Source organism: Vanessa tameamea, chromosome 22 (genome assembly GCF_037043105.1).
Source record: "Vanessa tameamea isolate UH-Manoa-2023 chromosome 22, ilVanTame1 primary haplotype, whole genome shotgun sequence".
NCBI lineage: Eukaryota > Metazoa > Arthropoda > Insecta > Lepidoptera > Nymphalidae > Vanessa > Vanessa tameamea.
Genome location: NC_087330.1, coordinates 35,183 through 57,264, shown reverse-complemented (window position 1 = coordinate 57,264; position 22,082 = coordinate 35,183). Strand labels below are relative to the sequence as shown.

The following is a 22,082-nucleotide window of genomic DNA, read 5'->3' as shown; positions in this document are numbered from 1 at the left end:
GCATGAAAACCTGTAATTTGCGTTAAGAACCTCACGTATTCGTTAGCAAAATAATTCTCTCATCCTCGGGATCTACCTTAGTTCTCCAAAATAAAATAAAACATATATTTTTAAAGATGGTAATAGCGTAGAGGTTGTTTTGTTGAACTTCGTGTAGGACATATGAATTCAATTGTAACTCAAATAATGAAGAAGTTTTACGTTTCTAACTGGTGATCTCTTAAATTTAATTTTTAACCTTGTAAACGATTCGAACGATATTATCTTGGTTTGATTTAACTTGGGAAAGCAAAAAAAAATACACTGCCTATTCTTGTTCTTCATGTTGGAGGAACGTTTGTGATTGTCGCCGTCCGCGCCGCCCTATACGGTTATCTAATCGCACGAGGTCTCGACTATTGAATAAAAAATAAGTGAACTTTTAGAATATTGATATTTTGTTACGATTTTACATAACCAATAAAGTAATCGAAATAATCATTTCTTCGGCAACCAAAACCACAAGGGACGTTAACCATGGTGGTTCTTTTATAAATGGCTTCACTAAAATAGCTCTAGTCATGCGTGTGTCAGATTAAGTAAGAAATAAATAAATAATTAGACAATTACAAACAAGGCTTACACTATGTATTGTATGTTTTAATCAATTCTCTAATAATAATAATTTAATCTTAGTTATTTTTGAATTGTGTTGATTACATTGATATTAAATAAGAGGGTAATTCGACTTTTCTGTTCAATATTGTGAGTCACGTGATTTGTAGTAAGGCTTATATAAGTGATGGAAGCTCGGTACAGAACACTTTTGACTTTACGTTTACTTTTCACTTTGATCCTGGACCAGCAAGCTGCTGCTAACATTTAAGGTACGATATGATTTTGTGATATAATATAATTGTTATTGCTTGTTAAATTATTGATGAATATATGAATTGTGTTTTTGCAATTATCAATATACAAAGTTCGTATTATATATACAAAGTTAGTTTAATTTTATTTAACTAAAATTACTGTATTTTTGGATATTGAAAAAGGGTAGAATCTACATTCCGAACCGGTGGTAGCTTTACTTTAAATAGTTGGTTAAATGACGATTGAAAAGTGCTTGCTTCAAGTAGGCACTTGAATAAAGTATATTTTGATTAAGGTAATTGGTTTTATTGCAATTATTAATTGATACAATATTACGTTTACTACAGCTATTATAATGGCTAAATAAATATTTGTGTTTCATATATAATCTTTTATTGTCTTATAACCTTAAAATATAATAAAATAATAAAGAAATAGAAATTATTTTAAAATATCCTGACGTCATGTATTAAGTCTCTCTATAAAAAATCTAACACATGCGACCGAGGCGAGGCTACTTACAGCAGCTGCAGGCGCGGCGTGTGCAGGAAGGTGTCGGCGGCCACGCGGCGCAGGCGGTTGCGCGCCGCCAGCAGGTCGTGCAGGCGCCGCGCGCCGCGCAGAGCCTCCTCGCCGATCGACTCGATCAGGTTGTCCGACAAGTCTCTGCAGAAAGCAACGCGACATTTACACATAGTACGAAGCATGTACGAGATCGGAGAATAGACGGACGAATTTTCATTGATTTAGCTAATTCTTGTGATTCGTATATGGCTTAATTGATTATTGTCCGGTATAGCATTTGAGATTATTTAGAGATTAGTCATTTTGTAAAAGAGTAAAAGTAACAAAATAACAATAAATATTCACAAAAAGTATACATAATAATATCACATCGCAAAGGAGGCAAAAACGTACAAAGTTTGCGTGCGACGGCGAATATCTTTATGTTTTAGATTACGAGTGTAATTTAATTTGTTATCGTAGGAACATTTTGTAATTAAATTACAAATATATTTCCAGCCTCGTTTTTACTTACATTAAGTAAGTCGTAAGGCTGGCAAACCAAACTTATTTGTAGTAAAATATGTACGTAGTATATACTATTTGTAGCACTGGTTTAACACATTTTAAACTTTCGCTGCACGTGACGAATAGAATATGTTTTTGCTTCGAAGTAACAAGCGAAGAATTACAGAACTGACTATTCAAATTTTCCCGTCGATTTCACTTTCTTTATTTCGGGTTTCAAAATATTTTCGCATGAGTTATAGATTTGTACGATCACTAGATACCACATTAAACCCGTTGTGTAGAGGATTACTCACAGCACTCGAAGCTCCGCGCATTCGTGCAGTCGAGGGACGCGTTGTAGCTGGTTCGATCGAAGGTCCCTGTCCGAAGCGAAACATTCTATCAACTAGGTCGGGCTTATTCACAGACAGAAATTATTTTCAAGATAGTAGATATCAGTTAATAATTAATATATATATTTAAATAATTAGTTAATAATCATTATTTGAAGTTTCTCTGGTTATACGGAAATTAAAAAATAACAAACTATTTTTAAAATTTTATTAGAAATACTAAAAGCACAAAAAGAAATATTGTGACAGTAAATAAATACGAAAATGAGCAAATGTTATTTTTATCGTTTGATAATTTATCTGCAAATTTCAATGTAGAGTAGTTCCAAAAACTTTTATATCATCGAAACGTTGCCAAACGCAGTTCATTCTGCCCACGTTAATTGCTAATAGTAATAATTCAATGATAGTACGCTCGAGGTTGCCGTGAAGTACTATCGAAAGGTTTCGAGATGTAAGCGCGGTTCGCTTTATGTGTACGGCTTTGGCCTCGGTTAGAAGGCGACATAAAAATTGGCGTTTATTTGACATTTACGTTCAGTTAGGCTAAAATAGGCTTTGGCGTCATTATTTTAATAAAATCAAGTGTACGCTATAAATTTTCTCGTAGTCCAAAAACATATATGTACATAAATATTACGTACAAGGTTTATAATTTTTAAGCCAATGGATATCGAAAAGCATAATGAACACTAACAAGGCTCGTAGCTGCGGTGCGTACACGCACAGGTCGTGCGGCACGTGCGTCAGGCGCGCGCGGTCCACGCGCAGCGTCCGCAGGCGCGACGAGCCGTTCAGTACTGGCAGACGATCTAGACCCCGAGCCTCGGACAGTATGCTAAAGATAAATGAAAATTAAATCCTTAGATGTTACTTCGAGATTAGAGATTATTAAAAGCGTCAATGTCTAAACGAAACTCTCATAGTCAACGCTCTCCGTCACCGCTATATCCATGACCTAATAAAATATAAATTATTGCTTAATTTAATGACGTCAGATCGAAACCGCGAGTGGACCGTAAGTTCATCACACATTAAAGCGCTCAGGTCGCTGGATGCTGACATTATCTATAATTGGCCACTCGTCGGGCAGCATATCCGCCGTGTGTGTATTCTGCACTTCGCGGTTCCCGTTTCCCTCCCCGAGCCCCCCTCCGCCCCGGCTCCCTCCGCCTCGCGCACCGAATGACCTCGTTCCGCCAAACTTGCAACGGCTGACTCATGTTTTGCTTGCTCCAAGCACCGAGCAACGCACGATGCACGCCTTACCAACGACGATTATTACGTGTGCATGTTACGTAAGCTCATTGATTAAACAGTCGAGGGAAATTTTATTTGTAGCTTAATCAACTCATCAGCTAGGGCAGTATTATGCTATTAAAATGGATGATCAACGAAATATTTATTTTCATGGTATACATTTTTTCATCTAACTTCATATATACAGGGTTATCGGTAATCCGACGTATTCCCGTTAGGAGGTAATAGGGGTGATTATTTGCGATAATTTTAACCCCCATATGCATGATGCAAAAGTGAACCATTTTTGAGTTATCACGTTTTTTAGATTTTTTCAAACTAAGTCAAAAATGCAACTTCAAAAATGTATTAAAAAAAAAGTATCAATACAAATCTATTTTTTTCTTCTGATTTATAAAAACGAATAAATACTGGTTATTTGTCAATATTAAAATAATAATTATCGGTCCAAATGTAAAAACGAGAGACGGAAAAAGATATTATTTCAATATTTTTTTGATTTTTTTTCCACAAAAATGCCTTAAAAACAAAAAAAATCGTTATGAAACTTGTCCTGCAGATTATGTTAAAAACAGAACTGTATTATCAGCTCTCCAAAAATGTATAACAACTAGGAACTTATTTCAAAACAACCGAAATAAAATGACCACAAAGGACGTTTTTATAAATCAGAAGAAAAAAATAGATTTGTATTGATACTTTTTTTTAATACATTTTTGAAGTTGCATTTTTGACTTAGTTTGAAAAAATCTAAAAAACGTGATAACTCAAAAATGGTTCACTTTTGCATCATGCATATGGGGGTTAAAATTATCTCAAATAATCACCCCTATTACCTCCTAACGGGAATACGTCGGATTAACAATAGCCCTGTATCGTCCATCAACATCATCCTCCTGCCCTTATCCCAATTTTACTTGGGGTCGGCGCAGCATGTCTTCTTCTTCCATACTTCTCTGTCGGACGTCATCTCACTAGTAACATTCTTTCTAACCATATCGTCTTTCACATAATCCATCCATCGTTTCTTGGGTCGTCCCCTACCTCTATATCCATTCACATCCATTCTCAAAACCTTTCTCACAATATGGTCCTCATTCCTCCGCATAACATGCCCATACCAAGACAGCCGGTTTCCAGATAGCTTCTCGGTTACCGGTGCCACTTTCAAACTTCCTCTTATGTACTCATTCCTTACTCTAACCATTCGCGTAACACCACACATTCCTCTCAGCATTCTCATCTCCGCCACATGCAATTAACCAATAACCCTGTATATTTTTTAAATAATCTTGAGGTTTCACATCAACTATAAGTTTTAATTTTAGCTAAAAGTGAATGAACACGACATTTTCTTAAAGGTTTAAGTTTTATATGCTAGCCTACCTTATACCGAATTACTTCATAAAGTCCTAATAAATATATCATGATAACAGTTACTTTGACGTGAAGGACTTAATCCCTTATTTTATTTTTGTTTAAAATACTTTATTGCACAACACAGGAATACATAATATAAACACAAAACATTAAATAAATGGTGCGCAAAGGCGGTCTTATCGCTTAGGTATAGCGATCTCTCACAGACTACCTTTGGTGATAGAAGCTTAGAACGAAAACAGGTAAGTGCAGACATAGTCTATCTATTGATGATGAGAGGCGATAAAACTATAATATAAAATATTTATACTAATGTATACACACATAATAATATTGTATATATTATATAATTATAGACTATCAATATATATACATAATTATAAACTAACCTTATGTAATGATTTAGAAAAACTTTATTAATATTCTTGTACAAATCATGACCACGGACAATTACTTTTGAATCGAGTGATCAATCTTTTAAAAGCATTAAACGCAAATAGTCATTCTTGTCTCAGGTAAAATAGTATAATGTATTGATTTACGTTTGTCGACTTCAGAACCAAATGTTTCGATTGCAATTGTCATTAAGCAAAAATTAACCATCGTGCTGTGATCGTACTCGTATAACCCTTGTGTTGATCGGAGGGTTTTACTTGGATTATTGGGGTGTTAATTTTTATTTAACGAATAGTTGATCTTCATCCTGTGATCGAGCAAGTTAGAAGCCCGTTAGATTAATTTCGGAGGTATAACCGCAGTCTAAAGTAATGTAGCTCACGAGTTTGTAACTTTGTGTTGCAGTCTCTTTCCTACGGACTCTTAGCCAATAAACACGATAACAAATTTGTATTGGGGACATCGTATCAACAGAAGTAGGACAAGTCTTGAAACAAAATGAGGTTATTCTGCGCTTTTGTATTGGTATCGCGGTATCAGCTTTTCTTTGAAGAAATAAGAATGTAGTTAATAATTGTTGCTCGGTATTGAGGGTACATACGTACGTTGAATAAACCGGAAACACTCCAGATTCTCCCGGATCCGTATTTGATGGCCTATTGTCTAATAATATTCTGCAGGAATACAAAAATTGGTATTTGTACACAGAAAGGTGATCCACTCAGGGGCTGAAGGCTGGCTCATTATTTCAGTAGAGAATTAGAATTTCGATTCAACAGGGAAATGTTGTCAGCACTCTTCGCGGTAATAACTTGAACAGTAGCTATTTGTAATTTTGTTGCGTATATATTATTAGATAAGTCCTTAATGTAAATTAAAAGAAACGAGGGTTTATTTTAGGCCTACAGTGTGGTAAGACGAGGCAGGTGTGCGAGCGCGTGTTGATGCAGTTGCGAGAGCGGGTTCGCGCGCAGCTCGAGGCGCACGAGTCGCGAACACGCGTGCAGGACTCTTGACACGCGCTCTATGCGGTTGTTCGCCAAGGACCTATAGATAGTATTTCTTTAGTATTCATCCTATCCATTATATTATATTGTTATTTAACACAAGCTCATGTTTAATAGTATTTGTTTATAGAGCAGCTGAATACTTTAACACATTTTAATTGATAAATATCAATTAAAAATGTTTCACGCACTAACTAAGGGTCTAAGGTGATTGCGATGAATTATTTTAAAATATAATATGACCCGTCGTTAGGTGTAGATACACCTAATATATTTTTGTTGGTTATAATTTTTGTTCATTTGATACTCACAAATCTTCAAGCATCGGTAACAGATGGACAGCGGGTGGCAGCTCGCTCAGTAGATTTTCCTCAAGTCGCCTGTACAAACACAGATTAATTACAAAACCATTTTGTGTCAAGGTTTAACAAAAAGTGTTCTCTGTAAAGTAAAAGGACGAACAGTAAACATCCAATTTAATGACAAGGAAGATGTCCGGACGTTGGACTAAGTACTCGCTGTTTAACAATTCTTTGCATGTCTTTCATTTGACCTCAAGGTACGCAAGAGTAATTCGGAGTTATTCACAAATTGTTTAACTCTATCGATACAAATTATATTACATGAGGAGATTACATTTTCATTTTAATAGGTTTAAGTTTTCGGGGAATTTAAATGATCAAATAAACGAGTTTAGTATTTAATTGACTTTGTATAGATACTAAAACAAATTGGAAACCTCTCCTTGTGGCCTTCAAGTATGTATCGGATATTATTATTTATTATGTTAAGAAGTTAAGGTTTAATAAATATTATTGGCTTATGCAAAGTCAGTTCAGTTTAATTTATTGACATGTATATCTTAATAAATCGTTTGAAATACAATTTGCAACTTGTTGATTGAGTAAACAAGGATCGACAAACCGAGTCTCAGAGGGATACACTCGCTCTTCGAGAAATTAATCACAACGAATGATATTTACGCTTCTCCTTACGCGCCGAAACGCTCCGAGCTCGAACTGGTTCAATTTCGCGCTCAAACACTCACATTCATCAAGTTACTGTTTGTGTTGCCAAATAAATCCAGCGCCCCGATAAATAATGACAGTCGAATTCATGGCTAATAGCCGTTTTCAATAATGCTTATTTCGTACCTAAATATAAGCTTATAAATTAGATACATTCTGATCCGAATACATAAAATGCGCGTTCTTTGTTGCCTTAGGGTTCGCCATGTTGAAACAAGGCAAAGAGCAAAATCGAGTTTTTTAAATATTAAGTGATTATTTCGAGAAATACATATGTAATTACGCATGTCAAATGACATTTTTCTACATAGAATTTAATATTAGTTTTTAATTAGTTTAAAACAGGAACTCAAACTCTTATAAATTCGTTGTTTCATAAACTGGACGATGTTACACATTTTTGTGTTAAGGCAGTTCGTTGCAGGTAATTTAAAACTTTCCAAGAGATTGGTTTATGAGCAAGTAGATGAGTGCGTAAAACGCGGAGGGATGGGGGTGAAAACGGACATTGGAGGACATTAAGCGGTCCGTGGTGCACGATTACGTAATTAGCCGCTGAATGTACACTATGAAAACAAACTGAAGTGCTTTTCACAAGAAATCATTTATGGTAGAATGGTAACAACTTATTTGGCTTTAGAGTGGATAACTCTCGAGATAGACATAATATAATGCTTCTGTGTACAACAACGACACGCTCTGAATACTTTTGACTGGTCGAGCTTCGCGTAGACTCCTTCACGCCGCCTCTGTTATTCTATACAGCGCCAATCAGCAATACCTTATACTATCGTGTTCCGTCTTTTAAAGTGTGTGAGCCTCCTTATTTGCTTTTCGGCAAAAGGGACTACTTAATATCACCTGGCTTATTTGCTCGTCTACTCGTTAAAAATATGCCTAGTATTATTATATGATAAAAGACAACAAAGGTAATGATGTTTTTGCATACTTTAAAATAAGCGAAAGTTATCTTCTCTCTGTTCAGACGGCGAAGCTCTTTTACTGACTTGTTGGCCGCCATAAAACCACACCGGCTATAAATCCTGACGACAATAAAAGCGGCTTTACTAGTACTGAGTGTGAGCTGGGAACGGGGCTGACGCTTTGCATTATAAATTGTGATTGAGATGTAAAATTTTATTGAGTTTCTATCTTTTTTATACTAAAAATATAAATAATATTATCTTCAAATACTCGTATGGAACATATTTCACAGCTTGTAGCAGTTCGACGGTGCGCGTCACACGACCTCCCCGTCTTACAAATACTCGTCACGTGTCACGACCGGATTAGTTTCATCTGATGAGCCTCAATTTTCTCCTAAATTAGAAAGTGTAGTTAAGGCTGGTTCGGCCACTTGGATATCTTCAAATCTTCAGATAATTCTTAGAATTTAGAAATATTCCTTAATTATTAGTTTAAGTTTTGCTGATAAATAAGAAACAAACTGTAATTGATTTCAGTCAGTAATTGATTCAGCAGTCAGCACCAGCACACAAATATTCAGCATGACGATGTCTAAATTAATGAAAAAACACAAAGCGTGTTTTGTTAGTTGTTTTCAGCGGAGTAAACAAACATTATTATCAAACAGAAAAAAAAAACTTAGTAAAACAAACTTATTTATTGGAGGTATTAAAACGAATTTAATTTAACTTAAAATATTACAATGCCGCTTTTGATGATGCGTGGAACTTTACACCAGGCGAAGTTCAGTCAAATAAAAAAACAATTTATACTTTTCTTTCCAGTGAAAAGATAAGATTCTTTTTTAAAATACACATTTTTAGCATTCTTTCCTATGATGTATACTCGTAGTATTTCGAGTCGAAACGGCTACGTTTATGATTATATAACAACAGCATCCAGATACTCTCGGTGCAATCGATCGGCCGGCCGCGCCGAGATCAATGATACTTGCAGACAACGGTCGCGACCGCAACTCGCAACGTCTGTATGACTGACTGCTTACTCACGACACTGACCGTCGGTCGTTTGCCTAGCGTCTACAAAAAGATTGAAACACCATTACTAAAAACAGATATGCAAGAATTCGTGTAACCGTTTTATAGGAATCGCATTCGGAATTGTACTCGTTTAATTAAATAGCGTTTTTAAATTTGTAATGGCGGTCAATGCGGTCACTGAGCCGATTTCTATGCGAATGATTGGCGATGAATAGTAAACCCGTGCTCGCAACCCAATCGCACGCACCGGGTGCTGCTGCCGATACAATCCAGAATATTAAAATAATGTTGTAATCATACAGTTCGAAATGGCCGACGAACATTGGTTTGTGTTTAAAAGCTTTTGTATTTGTACATTTTGTATATCAAACTCAAATAATTATTTTATCTTTTCCGATCCATACACCAGTAGTAAGACAAACTTAGATGATCAAATGGCCCTGAGTGAGCTAATAGACAGGTTGCATCACTACCTGACTATTGTTAGTGCATGTTAATAATTACGCTATCTTTGTAGTGCAGATAAATAAACGCCTACGCCCTAGGCCTAGGTCACGCAGGAAGATAAGATAAATTTTGCAAATGAAATATATACTGGTAATACTTCTTTTGTTACGTTTTAATGCAAATTATTATTAATAAATCGCCTTATATTCGCCGAACTTTACGGTGAACAGACAAATAGAAAAGGCTAGAGATTTGACCAAAATGTATGCTATTTTCTGTAAGATAAGTTCCAAAAAAATAAAATACGTTTCATTCAATATTCCACGTATATATGTAGCCTTCAAATAAAATAAAAAGTATTAGTTAAATGTTGTTTGACTATGTTGCTGTGTAACAAGGAATTGAAGCTTCATCCTTCTAATGGCCAGATCATTTTGAGCCATTTAATTTAGTTGGAAGGAGAAAAAGCATCATGAATGACATTAATAGCGTGCTTGTCCGGTGGCAGGTTAAGTTCATAAAAAGGCTATATATATATATGCTCAAATTTTATCAGCTAAAGCGAAATGGTCTTTTATGTGCTAGACATCTCGAGGAACTCGTTTTTATTAAATTACTGGCTGGTACCCGCGCCTAAATTCGCGTGACTTTAAGCCTCAAAAGTAGGGGTATTATATGGTTGACATACCCGTGTCTTTTTTTTTACATTGATGACTTATTTGAGTGGTTTGCCATCGATAAAAAACAAACCACAAAAACCAAACGTATTAAATTTATAATTTAATCTTGTAATATTAAAAAGTTATGATGTATTTGACTAACTGCGTAATGTCTATTACACGATATTACACGTAGTTCTGTCGGGGTTATAAGCATAGATTTTTTGCAGTTGCGAACACGCGACATAGCCACATAAAGCTGGCCGTGTGCACTGCAAACTGGACTCGCTTAAAAGTAAGTTTTTTGGAACGAGAAGGAACCGGGGTTTAAACATAAAATAATTTGCACCGTACCTCTTTATATTTATAGCTTATTTATTTTCAAATGTAAAGGGATGATGTAACACCATTGGAACTCTAAAAGGTTTTAACCTCATCAGCCCTAGTTCCATAACATCCCAATTTTAATAAAACAAACGCTATATATTCCCCAAGGTTACTACAATACATCAGTGTAAACCGCATACAAATCGGTTTAGCCGATTCCGAGAGTAGCGGTAACAAACGAACAGACAAACAGACAAAAATTCTAAAAATCATATTTATATGATCTATTGCGTTAATAAATACCCCCAGTAATATTTTTTCTAAAATATCTTTCATGTAAAAATTTCATCATCACATCAGTCACGATTTTAATATATGTACCGATTGCCAACGTGGCGAACAGTCCAGTTGTATATTATTTTATTTTATCAATATCAATCCAACATTACATATGTCCACGTTGTGTTTATTATATACACAATTCGAATGCACCGAAAAGTAACGATAAGCTTGTATCATCAAGCTTTCGCCTTGTCAACGTTGTCACATGCTTCCTCCGGCTCTGGCCCAGAAAGCGTGTACTAACTAATGTACGCGCAGCTACAGTTTTCGATTCTTTAATAATATTCCGCATTACATTTGACATTTGCCTATAGCTGAATTTAAAACTTGATAATATATAAATAAGAAAGATTGATAAATTAGGTATATTAGACTGTTCACGATTATATTAATAAATATTCATATTATTAATAAATATTTTATACTGAAAGGTGCTCGCGGCTCCGTTCGCGTGACTTAAAAATACGGTTATTATATTATGCTTGACATATTTATGTATCTCTGTCTATCGTGGCATTGTAGATCCCGAATTGATGGATCGACTTTGATTTTTTTTTGTTTGATCGATGATTTTATGTTCAATAAAAAACGGTTCAGCATTTTAAAAATTATGGGTGTTAAAGTGGGAGTGACAACCGAACGTTTTAAATTTATAATTTAATCTTGTTAGTATAAAGTTAACATGTATTTGTCCAACTACTTAATTTAAAAGAAAATGGAAGAGATGTCGTTACAATCACAATTATTATCAATAGTTGACGACGTTTTTCCAACAAATATTTAGATAGAGTTCTTTTAAAAGACGTATCTTTTTTATTTGAGAACCGAGGTTAGCGGTAACAAAGGTACAACAAACATAAAAACATTCTAAGAATCACTGTTATGTTATCTATTGCGTTAATAAAGACCCCCTTCATGTAATTTCGGCTTCTTTCAGTTACAATTTAATTATATGTATAGACATTTTGATTTTGTATGAATAGATAATGAATTACAATTTACTAATGACCACTTGATTTCTTTCTAAACAATATTTGCATTACTAACATCGATGGTGAGTTTGATTTCCGAAATCCTACGAAGTAAGGCCTATCCAGTGTGCATTAATGAGATTTTACGTAATTACTTTTCAAGTACTCACAGCACACGCAGCGCCGGGGTGCTCGCAAAAGCGCGCTCGTCGATGTGGGTGATGCGGTTTCGTTTTAATATCCTGTTGATAGACAAACATAACATAAATCCAATACATGTTTCAACTTAATCCAAAACTAAATATACTTAAAAAGGCTAGGCGTTTGTTTTTCTCAATTCGAATATAGTTATAGTCGTCTTGAATAATCTCTAGTTCTTCAGTTTGCATGTATCTTTCGAAAACAATCGCTTGCAGATCGCTCGTCTATCAAAAATCACGTTGGAAGTACGCAGTGACGTGAAAGCGACGGCGGGTGGTAGACGGGGTCTCGGCGCGAGGCCGTGTTATGTTAATTCGACTGCAATAAAGGCGCTCGTCGTTATATCGTCCTTCACCGGGACGGCCGGGATGCCAATGCAAACAGCAACGAGGCTCTTACACACGATAAGCTAGTTTTAATTATCCTCTTCCCTACTTTATGAATTAAATAAAATTTTAATAATACTAATTTAGGTAGAAATCATCGTATACGTCTGTTATCGCAATCGCGCAGTTACAAAGTTGGGTCAGGTTTAGAGAAGGGAGAACGATGTCGTCTCCTCGGCATATTATTGGCGTCGTATTTTGTAAATTTTATTCGTTTTTAATTTAATACATTTTTAATGTTTTTTAATAAGTTCTTTTTTTTACCCAAAATATAATACAAACTAACTGTCCAAAGTGCGACTTTGTACAGATTTCTACTACAAATGCCTAAAATTTTTTGATGTTTAAGTTTATATTTAGTTCTGCGTTCTGTTCCAGTTGTGACGGACAACTGCCAACTTTCGATTCTTCACCTACCGTTTCGTTTCCCCTTTTTTTTGTAATTTTAGATTGATATAAAATAAATAGAAGATGATGCTTCCGTAAACAGCCAGCGCCGTAATACTACTAGGGTACTCTGTAGATTGTATTAAAGTGTTGATTATTTTTTTAATTTCTTATATTATACTTTACAATTAGGCAACATAATCCATTATCTTATGGTTATTTTGCTTGACATGTATTTCATCGAGCAGCAAATTAACTGTAAAGTGATATCATAAAAAAAATCAGGTGAGCGCCAACCATCGTCTCGACATTATGTTCTTCCGAGAGTTTATGAACAACATATAACAATAATATATGGAAAGTAGCAATACCCCAAATTATTTAAGGAATTACTAATATTCCTATTTAACCCTCATTTTACGCTTATCACTTGTATTAGTGGAGACGACAATAGCCCAAGGAGTCAGGATCGATCCTGCGATTTCTTAAATCGCTAGGCGGCTCGTAAACCATTGCGCTATTGACGCTTCGAATAAAAATAAATACTATCATTTAAAAGGGATGTTTAAAGACTTTTCAATTATTCTTTATGAATAACTTTCAATTATAAATATAAAAATTAAGTTTATGGCAATGTATTGATGCCAACCCAACCTACCCGCTCGTAGTTTCGTGTCACCCCTCTAATGACATTAGTTAGTCATTATTTATAGCAGCACTTACATTTCTAATATATTTATTAGCTTTTATCTTTCTTAGTTGAAGTCGAAGGATAATTGTCTATTTATACGATGGCTTGATAGCCATTTTCCTAATCGTTGGATAGGCCAAAGTAAACCCATCCCGTGGCCCGCTAGGAGTCCGGACTTAACGGTTGATATCTATATTTGGGGTCACATGAAATCCCTAGTTTATGACGACTCGCCTGTGTCATCCGCGGAAGAAATCAAAATAAGAATTATGAACGCTTCAAATAGAATGCGGAATAATTTTACTAGTTAGGTCACAACTTAGAAAAATAATGCGACTTTGCGTTCGCAATAGGGGAAGTCACTTCTTCCCCTCTCCCCCATCTTAATTGTAACTTAGCTACTGAACTGTTTATGTATCTAAATTTTATTTTAAATTTGTATTAAGTAAATAAGTACGTTTTTTTACATTGGTTATTATTTTAAATCAATTTTGTGGGAATTTTAAAGTGCGACCTTTAATACGAATTCCGTCATGTTCGAATACGAATTTCCACCAGCGTCCTTTCTGGTCATTTTATTTCGGTTGCTTTGGAATCAATTCCTAGTTTTTATACATTTTCGGAAAGCTAAGTAAACGATTATGATTTTAAAATAATCTGCACAAGTTTCATAATGATTTTTTTTGTTTTTCAGGCATATTTAAGGGAAAAAATAAAAAAAATATATTTAAATAATATCGTTTTCCGTCTCGCATTTTTAAATTTGGACCGATAATTATTGTTTGAATATTGACAAATATCCAGTGTTTAATCGTTTTTATAAATCAGAAGAAAAAAATAGATTTTAATTGATACTTTTTTTTAAATAAATTTTTAGAGTTGCATTTTGACTTATTTTGAAAAAATCTAAAAACGGCGATAACTCAAAAATGGTTCGTTATTGCAAATAGTCATCCCTATTACCTCCTAACGGGAATACGTCGAATTACCAATAACCCTGTATATTTATCGCTGACAAGTAATTTCTCAGACACATTCTTATTAATTGGTGAATTCATAGTTGACGGCACAACTTGGGAATGAAGTGATTTCCTTCTAAGTTTTTCGTTGTTATATTGAATATTTGTAAACAATTACAAACTGACTAAAAATACCCGCTGAGTTTCATTCGCAGTTCTTCTCTGGTCTACGTATTTTCTATTCCGAACTTGTGGTCGTTTTTAAATTATTAATAAATAAGTGTAATTCAATTGAATAAATTATTTGAATTTGAATTCATAGTATCAGACAAGATGATAATCGCATTTAATATTTATTGCAGGACAATCGAAGTAGACGGGACCACTGTTTTATATTAATTCATTGATATTTCCGAAAAAAGTGGTGTTGGATTTCTTTCGTTTAAAACGCTCAGATGAGCGGGTGTCGGGTGAGCACGGGGAGCATGCGGGTGTGCAGGGGGGCGCCGCCGGGGAGGGGGCTATGTAGCCAGAGTCTCATAAATCAGAGCGCGCCGCCTCATCGACGCGCTGAGAAGGGTTGCTACCACAGATGTAATTTTTCGTGGATTTTGATAATTATATGATCAAAAAATATAGCTCAGAATATTGCAGAACAGCAAAAGCTCTATTCATTACCTGTAGAAGAATCTCCTACTTCTCTTTATAATTAGAACTAGCTTCTAGTGGCTATTTATTAAGGTATATATGTTTAGGTCTCCGTTGGAAAAAAAGAGTAAACTCTCTCTTTTGCGCTCTAATTTTTATCTCCACCGCTTCCACTTCCTTTGCTCAAACCTTGACATCGGCAGCTATAGCGGAACATTGCTTAAGAAATTATTATAAGAAAAGTTGGTCTTGGAATAACAGCGACGGACCTAAAATATGTTCACATACGACTTCCAGTAAACTTAGTTCATGGAAGACGTGACAAAGGACGGACGGGCGACGACCCGCGTCGCGGCGGGCGAGGCTGCCCGTTCATTGAATACGAAGCGTCGTACAGCTTGAATGAATATCCGCCAGTGCATGTTGCAGTTTGTACGAGTATATCTGCTTAATCGGACCAGCCAATGATACTAAAATTATTTATAAAACTTCGTGTCACAAAATCTCAACAATCGTCATGTTTGTTGATTAGTATAAGATAATACCGAGACGATTGATACCGATTGATTGTTTAGACGTCTAGATAGATTGAAAAATATGAGAACGCGTCGGAAAAAATATTAGCCACTAGGCGCACGCACACTAGAAGAGCACTACGACGTTTGTCAAGTGTCGAGCGTAGCCGTCACGCAGCACCTATATGAAGTTGGCTCATTTGTTTTAGCTCTTTCGTAGTGCAAAGCTCTATTTAGATATATAAATAATCTGAGACTGGGACGTGGCTCCGTCACCTCGAACTTCATTCGGAACACGAAAGATGGTCTCTTATTTAAATCGAACTATTGCTAAGTAGTAAGTATGCGTACATATGCGTCGTCGACGTTACAACTTGTAGACTATAATTTATGCCCGATGCGTGCTTATCATAATATAACATGAATCTAAATCAGTCTCAGTTGTGTACTACGGATAATTAATGTTACCACATAACTCATATTATATACTAAAACGGTAATGTAGGTATGTTAATAAAATACATACACGTGCGACCTCTATGAGATACAACTGAATTTACTCGTACTTGAATTCTAATTTTAGGAATATATAGTATTCAATATAAGATTTCAAATTAACATGGTTATTATTATTACTATAAGTATTCGAAACGGGATTTTTACCTTGTTTTTTATTTTCAATATAGATATTTAGTATTCAGTTTTCTTATTTATAATATTTCGTTTTGTTTTTAATTTTAGTGAAAATAATTCCGTATGAACACGTAATACATTCGGTAGTCTCATTACGAATTCCATATCGGTTTATTATTCCACTTTAAATATAACTTTCAGCGCAATGGCCAATAAAGTTTAAAGCTTTTTAAGCCACATAAGGAATTAGATGTTGCGTTGTCGGCAAATTCCATGTTGACTTTCAGACATATTATATATAATTGGGTTAAATACAACGTAACTTTGTTATTCAAATGTTGAAAAAGAGTAACTACTGAGTTTCTTGCCGGTTATTCTCGCTAGGTTCTACATTTCGAACCGGTGGTATAATAATGTTTAATGCATTTCGGTAAAATGTCGATTCAAAAGTGATTGTGAAAACCTACTCAAATAAGTACATTTTGATTTAATTTGATTGACGTGTCCAACAATGAAAACTAATGAAGACTATCACTTTGAGAAAGATTTCAGGTAATTTATATTTACAAGAAATCAAATTATGCAACATTTTCGCCCTTGTTAGCGTTTAAATGTTGTCGTCTTCGGATTGGATCCGACGAATGTGAGGTGGACGAGAAGTAAGACGTGTTCGTGTATCACAGTACAGTAAACGAGCAGAACGGGCAAATCGTTCATCCGACGGTATGTAAGAGTATAACACAATACACATGCACGTACTCAAAGCGCTGCCCACAATATGATATGATTTTGGCGCCTGTAGTTACGCTGACTTTATAACTTTATAACAATACAAAGTATTGACGTTTGGCAGTAGAATAATTGATGAGTGGGAGGTACCCAGGCGGCGGGCAAGGCGCTGCTCGCAGTAAAACGTAGTTCCAAAGTAACCAAATCGTGAACGAACAGCATTTTCCAATTACAGAAATATCGAAGAAAACAATCTTTAGGAAAACTACTTTATGTACGTTTGTTGTCAATTTTAGCACATAGAAAATTATCATTAAAATTAGGATTTTTATCAGGATTGTTCGGTTTTACTAAAGTTGAATAGGAATTTAATTTTTAAAAATTGCAATAGTGATCAAAGTTAGAGTTCAGATCATTGTCGAGTGAAACATTTCAAAGAGCGTCTCAGTGTGCTTCTTTTGACGGTCGCGTCGAAGGAAGCCGTGCAGCGTCTTAAGTATCGACTGATTTTATTACCAGAATCCTATTATCCCTGAAATGAACATAAACATTACGACATTGTGAGCAAAACTAACTTAGTCGTATAATTTAATTAAGCCTTATTCAGTTATAACACGTTTCTATGTAGGTTTGATAAATGCTTACGAGACTTATTTATCTTACAGAAAATTAAAAACATTTTTGTATATTACGAAAATGACCTTGCTAAGAATAAGATTATGTACTCAATGTAGTCTTCTGCCCTTATCTTACTGATAAAGTTGTCTGTCGGGAGTTGTTTGGAATGGATTTTGGATTTTTATTTGGAATTGGAATGGTCGAATATTACGTGATCAGCGGGTGTTCTGCTTATGTACCTAAAACTCTCTACGTCCAGGCTACGTACTTAAGGGTAGAGAGCCCAGCTTCCAAATATCTCAACCGATGATTGCGGGTTCAAACCCAGGGAAGTACCACTGAATATTCATGTGCTTAGTTTGAGTTTATAATTAATATCGTGCTCGCCGGTGAAGGAAAACATCGTGAGGAAACTTGCATGTGTCTAATTTAAACAAAATTCTGCCACATGTAAATCCACCAACCCAAATTGGAGCAGCGTTGTGGAATATGCTCCTAACCTTCTCCTCAAAGGGAGAGGAGGCCTTAGCCCAGCAGTGGGAAATTTATAGACTGCACATGTATTTAAGGTTAACTTCTTTAAATTAAGTAACAAATACTATGATAGAACAAGGATAAGCCAGTTTCTATGTTTTGAATAAATTGTTTAAAGATCAATAAGTACGAAGAGTTATCGAATCATATTTATAAGCTTGGAGCTCTAGACTTGGTTCACTGTATGTTTATTTGCAACAATATTATGTACGTTCACACAATAAAGAAATTTTAGACAGAAACAGTGACAATCATTAGATAGACATGAGGAGAAAAGGTAAGGTTACCCTTTCTGCTCATGTCTATCTACAAGTTTACATCGTGTTTGTGAGACTATTCTACCTTGGACATGGTATTCGTTTCGATGATAAGATTCCACAGTTATTTTAATAAATTTAAATATTGTGTCAAAAACACAAATATGTATTAAGATAAATAGGGCATACTAATCAATACAAGATTTACGAAAAAGCGTGGAGTTTGTAGTTGTTGATTGTTAGACATGCATGTATATGTATATGTACATACATTCAAATATTACTGACTGCTGTTTTCTTGCCAGTTCTTCCCAGCAGGATCTATTGTCCGAGCCACTGGTGCCTTTACATTTAATTCAATGCGGTTACGTTAGGTACGGTCGGACGCTACTTCGTCGTGGTAATAATACGCACGATATTTTTAAGGATTCAAGTAAACGCTAAATCTGTATCTAAAAAATTTCATAGAATTAACTGACATTTATTATTTCTTACTAAAAAATATAAGTAAAAAATAAAGAACCTTAATAACAGTTTAATAAATAAAAACTTGGACATAGATATAATTATTAGACGACTATTGCAAAGGCAACTCGTATTGCTTTACGTTCTAAAATGGGATCTCCATTAGGCCATTGTATTATTCAGATAACCCTCATATTATTCCACCGTTTATTGGTTATCTCGGCGGCATTAGGGAACTTAACTTTGAATATCAAACTAACACTACACGAGCCCGGCCGTTAGCATTCGAGCTGTATTGTTGGAGGCCTGTTTGAATGGCGACGATCGAAGATTAATCGTAACTCATTTAAACATTGTGGTTACTGCGTTGAAGGCTGGGGCGACGGTTAATAGCCCGATAAGGGTGTTAGAGGTTGTGGCCCGTTTATCTGCTTTATTAATGGGAATTTAACGATAACACGTAATGCTTGCATGTATATCTTTTAGGTCTGAGAACGTGTAGTTTGATTAATACTTAAATAGTTGAGTGAAGCAGCACATGAATGTCGGTACATTTAATTGGTTTTTAATAGAATTTAGTAAGAGACGCTTGAATTTACATGGTATGTAGAAGTTGTGTACAAATATAATAGTACTGCACGCTCACGCCTCGCCCTCCGGAAAAGCCAGAGTTTAAGAAATTTAAGCAAATTTATTGTAGTTACGTAATTACGTTTGGGTACAATGTACGGCGCGGGCGCGTGAGTGATCACCGACCTGCGCGTACCGCTTGCAGGCTCGTCACTCGCTTACCTTCACTGGCAGCCTCGCGCACGCCACGACTCGTACACTTGAGGACCTCTACACAACCCCTCCTCCCCTCCTCCCCGTCCCCTTACTTCGCAGCTCTCATTCGAGTCACACATGTTATTCAAGCTCGAAATGTGCTTGCTTGTTAAAAATGTATTATTTTTATATTGGTACCAATAAAACTATATAGGATATGAATATAGGAATGTATTGATTTAATGACTGCTGTGTCAAGCTGACACGTTTACGTTTTATCGTTCTTGACGACGCTTTATTGTAACTGAATACCTGTGATTATATACATTTTATGTTATTTATACATCACAAAAATGACCAACAAGTTCATGATAACGTCTTCATAATTACTTCGTAAATTGTGGATATTAATATGATAAAATGTATATTATTTGGCCACTAGATCAACGAGGAATGCAGATAAAAAATGAGCTTAATACGATACCTACATAGTTAATAGTTTGGGCCAAGCGGTAAGGACGTCTTAGCAGGTACATGGTACACGTAAGATTACTGGTAACCGACTGACAGGCCGCTTGGAGCGACGTCCACTGTTTTACAGTTTTTAGTTGAATAAGAAGGCAGGTCGCAAGCATATTTTTGAAGTCAATTTTTTTTTACCAACATATGTACCGATTTGACTATAAATTAGGGCACGATTTAGTACTAATTGTACTCACAAGGTGTGTAGCACCGGCAGCGGAGGCAGCGAGGCGGACGTCAGCTCACCGATCTGGTTGCCGGCCAGGTTGCTGCATCGAGTCATGTTAGTAGTTAAACATATTATGAATATTAGTACTACACGTTATACGTTAGATGCCAGAGTTTATAGAATAGGATAGCATTTGATTTTGACGATTTTATAAAAACTTGACCACATTAACTATTCCGTCTACTCTTATATTCGTCTATAAAATTAAGGAGACTTCTTGAGCGACATCATATGTTACATGAGCCTTGCCGACACCCGGCGACAGTCAGACATCCGCGAGAAATGAGACTACACTAGACTGTGAGTGCTAGTGTAGACTTCGTTCATAATATTAAAAAGTTTTACTTCGGCGTTGACACTTCTAATCGCTAAGAGTTTTTAAATCACTTGTAAAGTGCGAATTGACTCATTTCGTTTGCAATATAGTTAAGAATTTAATTTTAAAATAAATGGTGTTGACATATTTATTTGTCGTGCAGTTTCCCGTATAAATTCAGTATATTATTAATGTCTCCTTAATGCCGGCACGGCGCCGGCGCACGTGGGTGGGCGCCACTGATAGGCATCGAGCGAGTGGCCTAGTATGCGTAGATATATTTCTAGTTAAGTTTAATAATAATAAAAACTCTGTATTATTACATAAATATGCTTATTAATATATACGATGATATACACTGTTGACCTTGCTCGGTACATATATGCCGCGAAAAGTATTACGTTCAGAAAAGCGTGTTCACTTAGTGTATTTTTTTCTATGACTTTTAATTTATTTGACTTGGGTGAAACGATAATATTTTCTGCATTGTATGAGGGTGGCGGGAGCGTATCACATACTAACAGCGCTTGCAGGCGGGGCGTCTGCGCGAGCGCGGCGGCGGGCACGGCGCGCAGACGGTTGCGCGAGAGCCGCAGCACGCGCAGGGCGCCCGCCTCCTCGAGCGACGCCGCGTCCAACTCCGATATCTCGTTATCCTCCGCTGATCTGCATATAATTTCTGTGATAGTTTATTGTTTATAATATGACATAATATATATCTGATAAGACAGGAATAGTATCATAAAGTTTATATATTGCTGATAATTTCTTAATATTAAACTTATACTAATTTAGGGCTCCATTGCTTTGCAGTTTGAACACGACAGCTAAGTACTTCATCTTGGCTAAATGTAAATAGAGTTAAAAAGGAGGCTGTTTTCTGAAATTGAAAGGGAGAGAAAAGTGATGTTGATAAAATCAAATATAAATATTGGCCGCATACATTGTTGTTACAAAATATATTGGTTTGAGAACTAAAATGCTTTTTGTGTAAACGTTTATTTTAATAATATGGGAGCACTGTAACCTAAAGGCTAAAATATCTTTCCAATTAGTTAAAAGTCCGTGAAGGTCAAAAGAACGTATGATTCATACGTTTATGAGCACAAAACATACTTGGACGATGTAGTTGTACATTTAAATAAGTGCCTGTAGATTAAAATATAAAGATCATTTTCAACCTGTGCATTTGTTTAAACTGCCATTAACTACCTTTGAATAGAT

At 35.5% G+C, this 22,082-nt stretch overlaps 1 protein-coding gene across 1 annotated transcript in view; it reads right to left on the bottom strand.

Moving 5' to 3' along the window:
* The window catches only part of LOC113402253 (lutropin-choriogonadotropic hormone receptor), a 44,799-nt gene that overhangs the window by 5,444 nt on the left and 17,273 nt on the right, over positions 1 to 22,082 (bottom strand). The window contains exons 4-11 of the mRNA XM_026642446.2: positions 21,381 to 21,524; positions 20,511 to 20,582; positions 12,174 to 12,245; positions 6,574 to 6,642; positions 6,162 to 6,302; positions 2,917 to 3,057; positions 2,181 to 2,246; positions 1,375 to 1,518 (exon numbers count right to left, since the gene is read on the bottom strand). Of these exons, the coding sequence (XP_026498231.2) occupies positions 1,375 to 1,518; positions 2,181 to 2,246; positions 2,917 to 3,057; positions 6,162 to 6,302; positions 6,574 to 6,642; positions 12,174 to 12,245; positions 20,511 to 20,582; positions 21,381 to 21,524 (849 nt within the window). The remainder of the gene's footprint in view (positions 1 to 1,374; positions 1,519 to 2,180; positions 2,247 to 2,916; positions 3,058 to 6,161; positions 6,303 to 6,573; positions 6,643 to 12,173; positions 12,246 to 20,510; positions 20,583 to 21,380; positions 21,525 to 22,082) is intronic.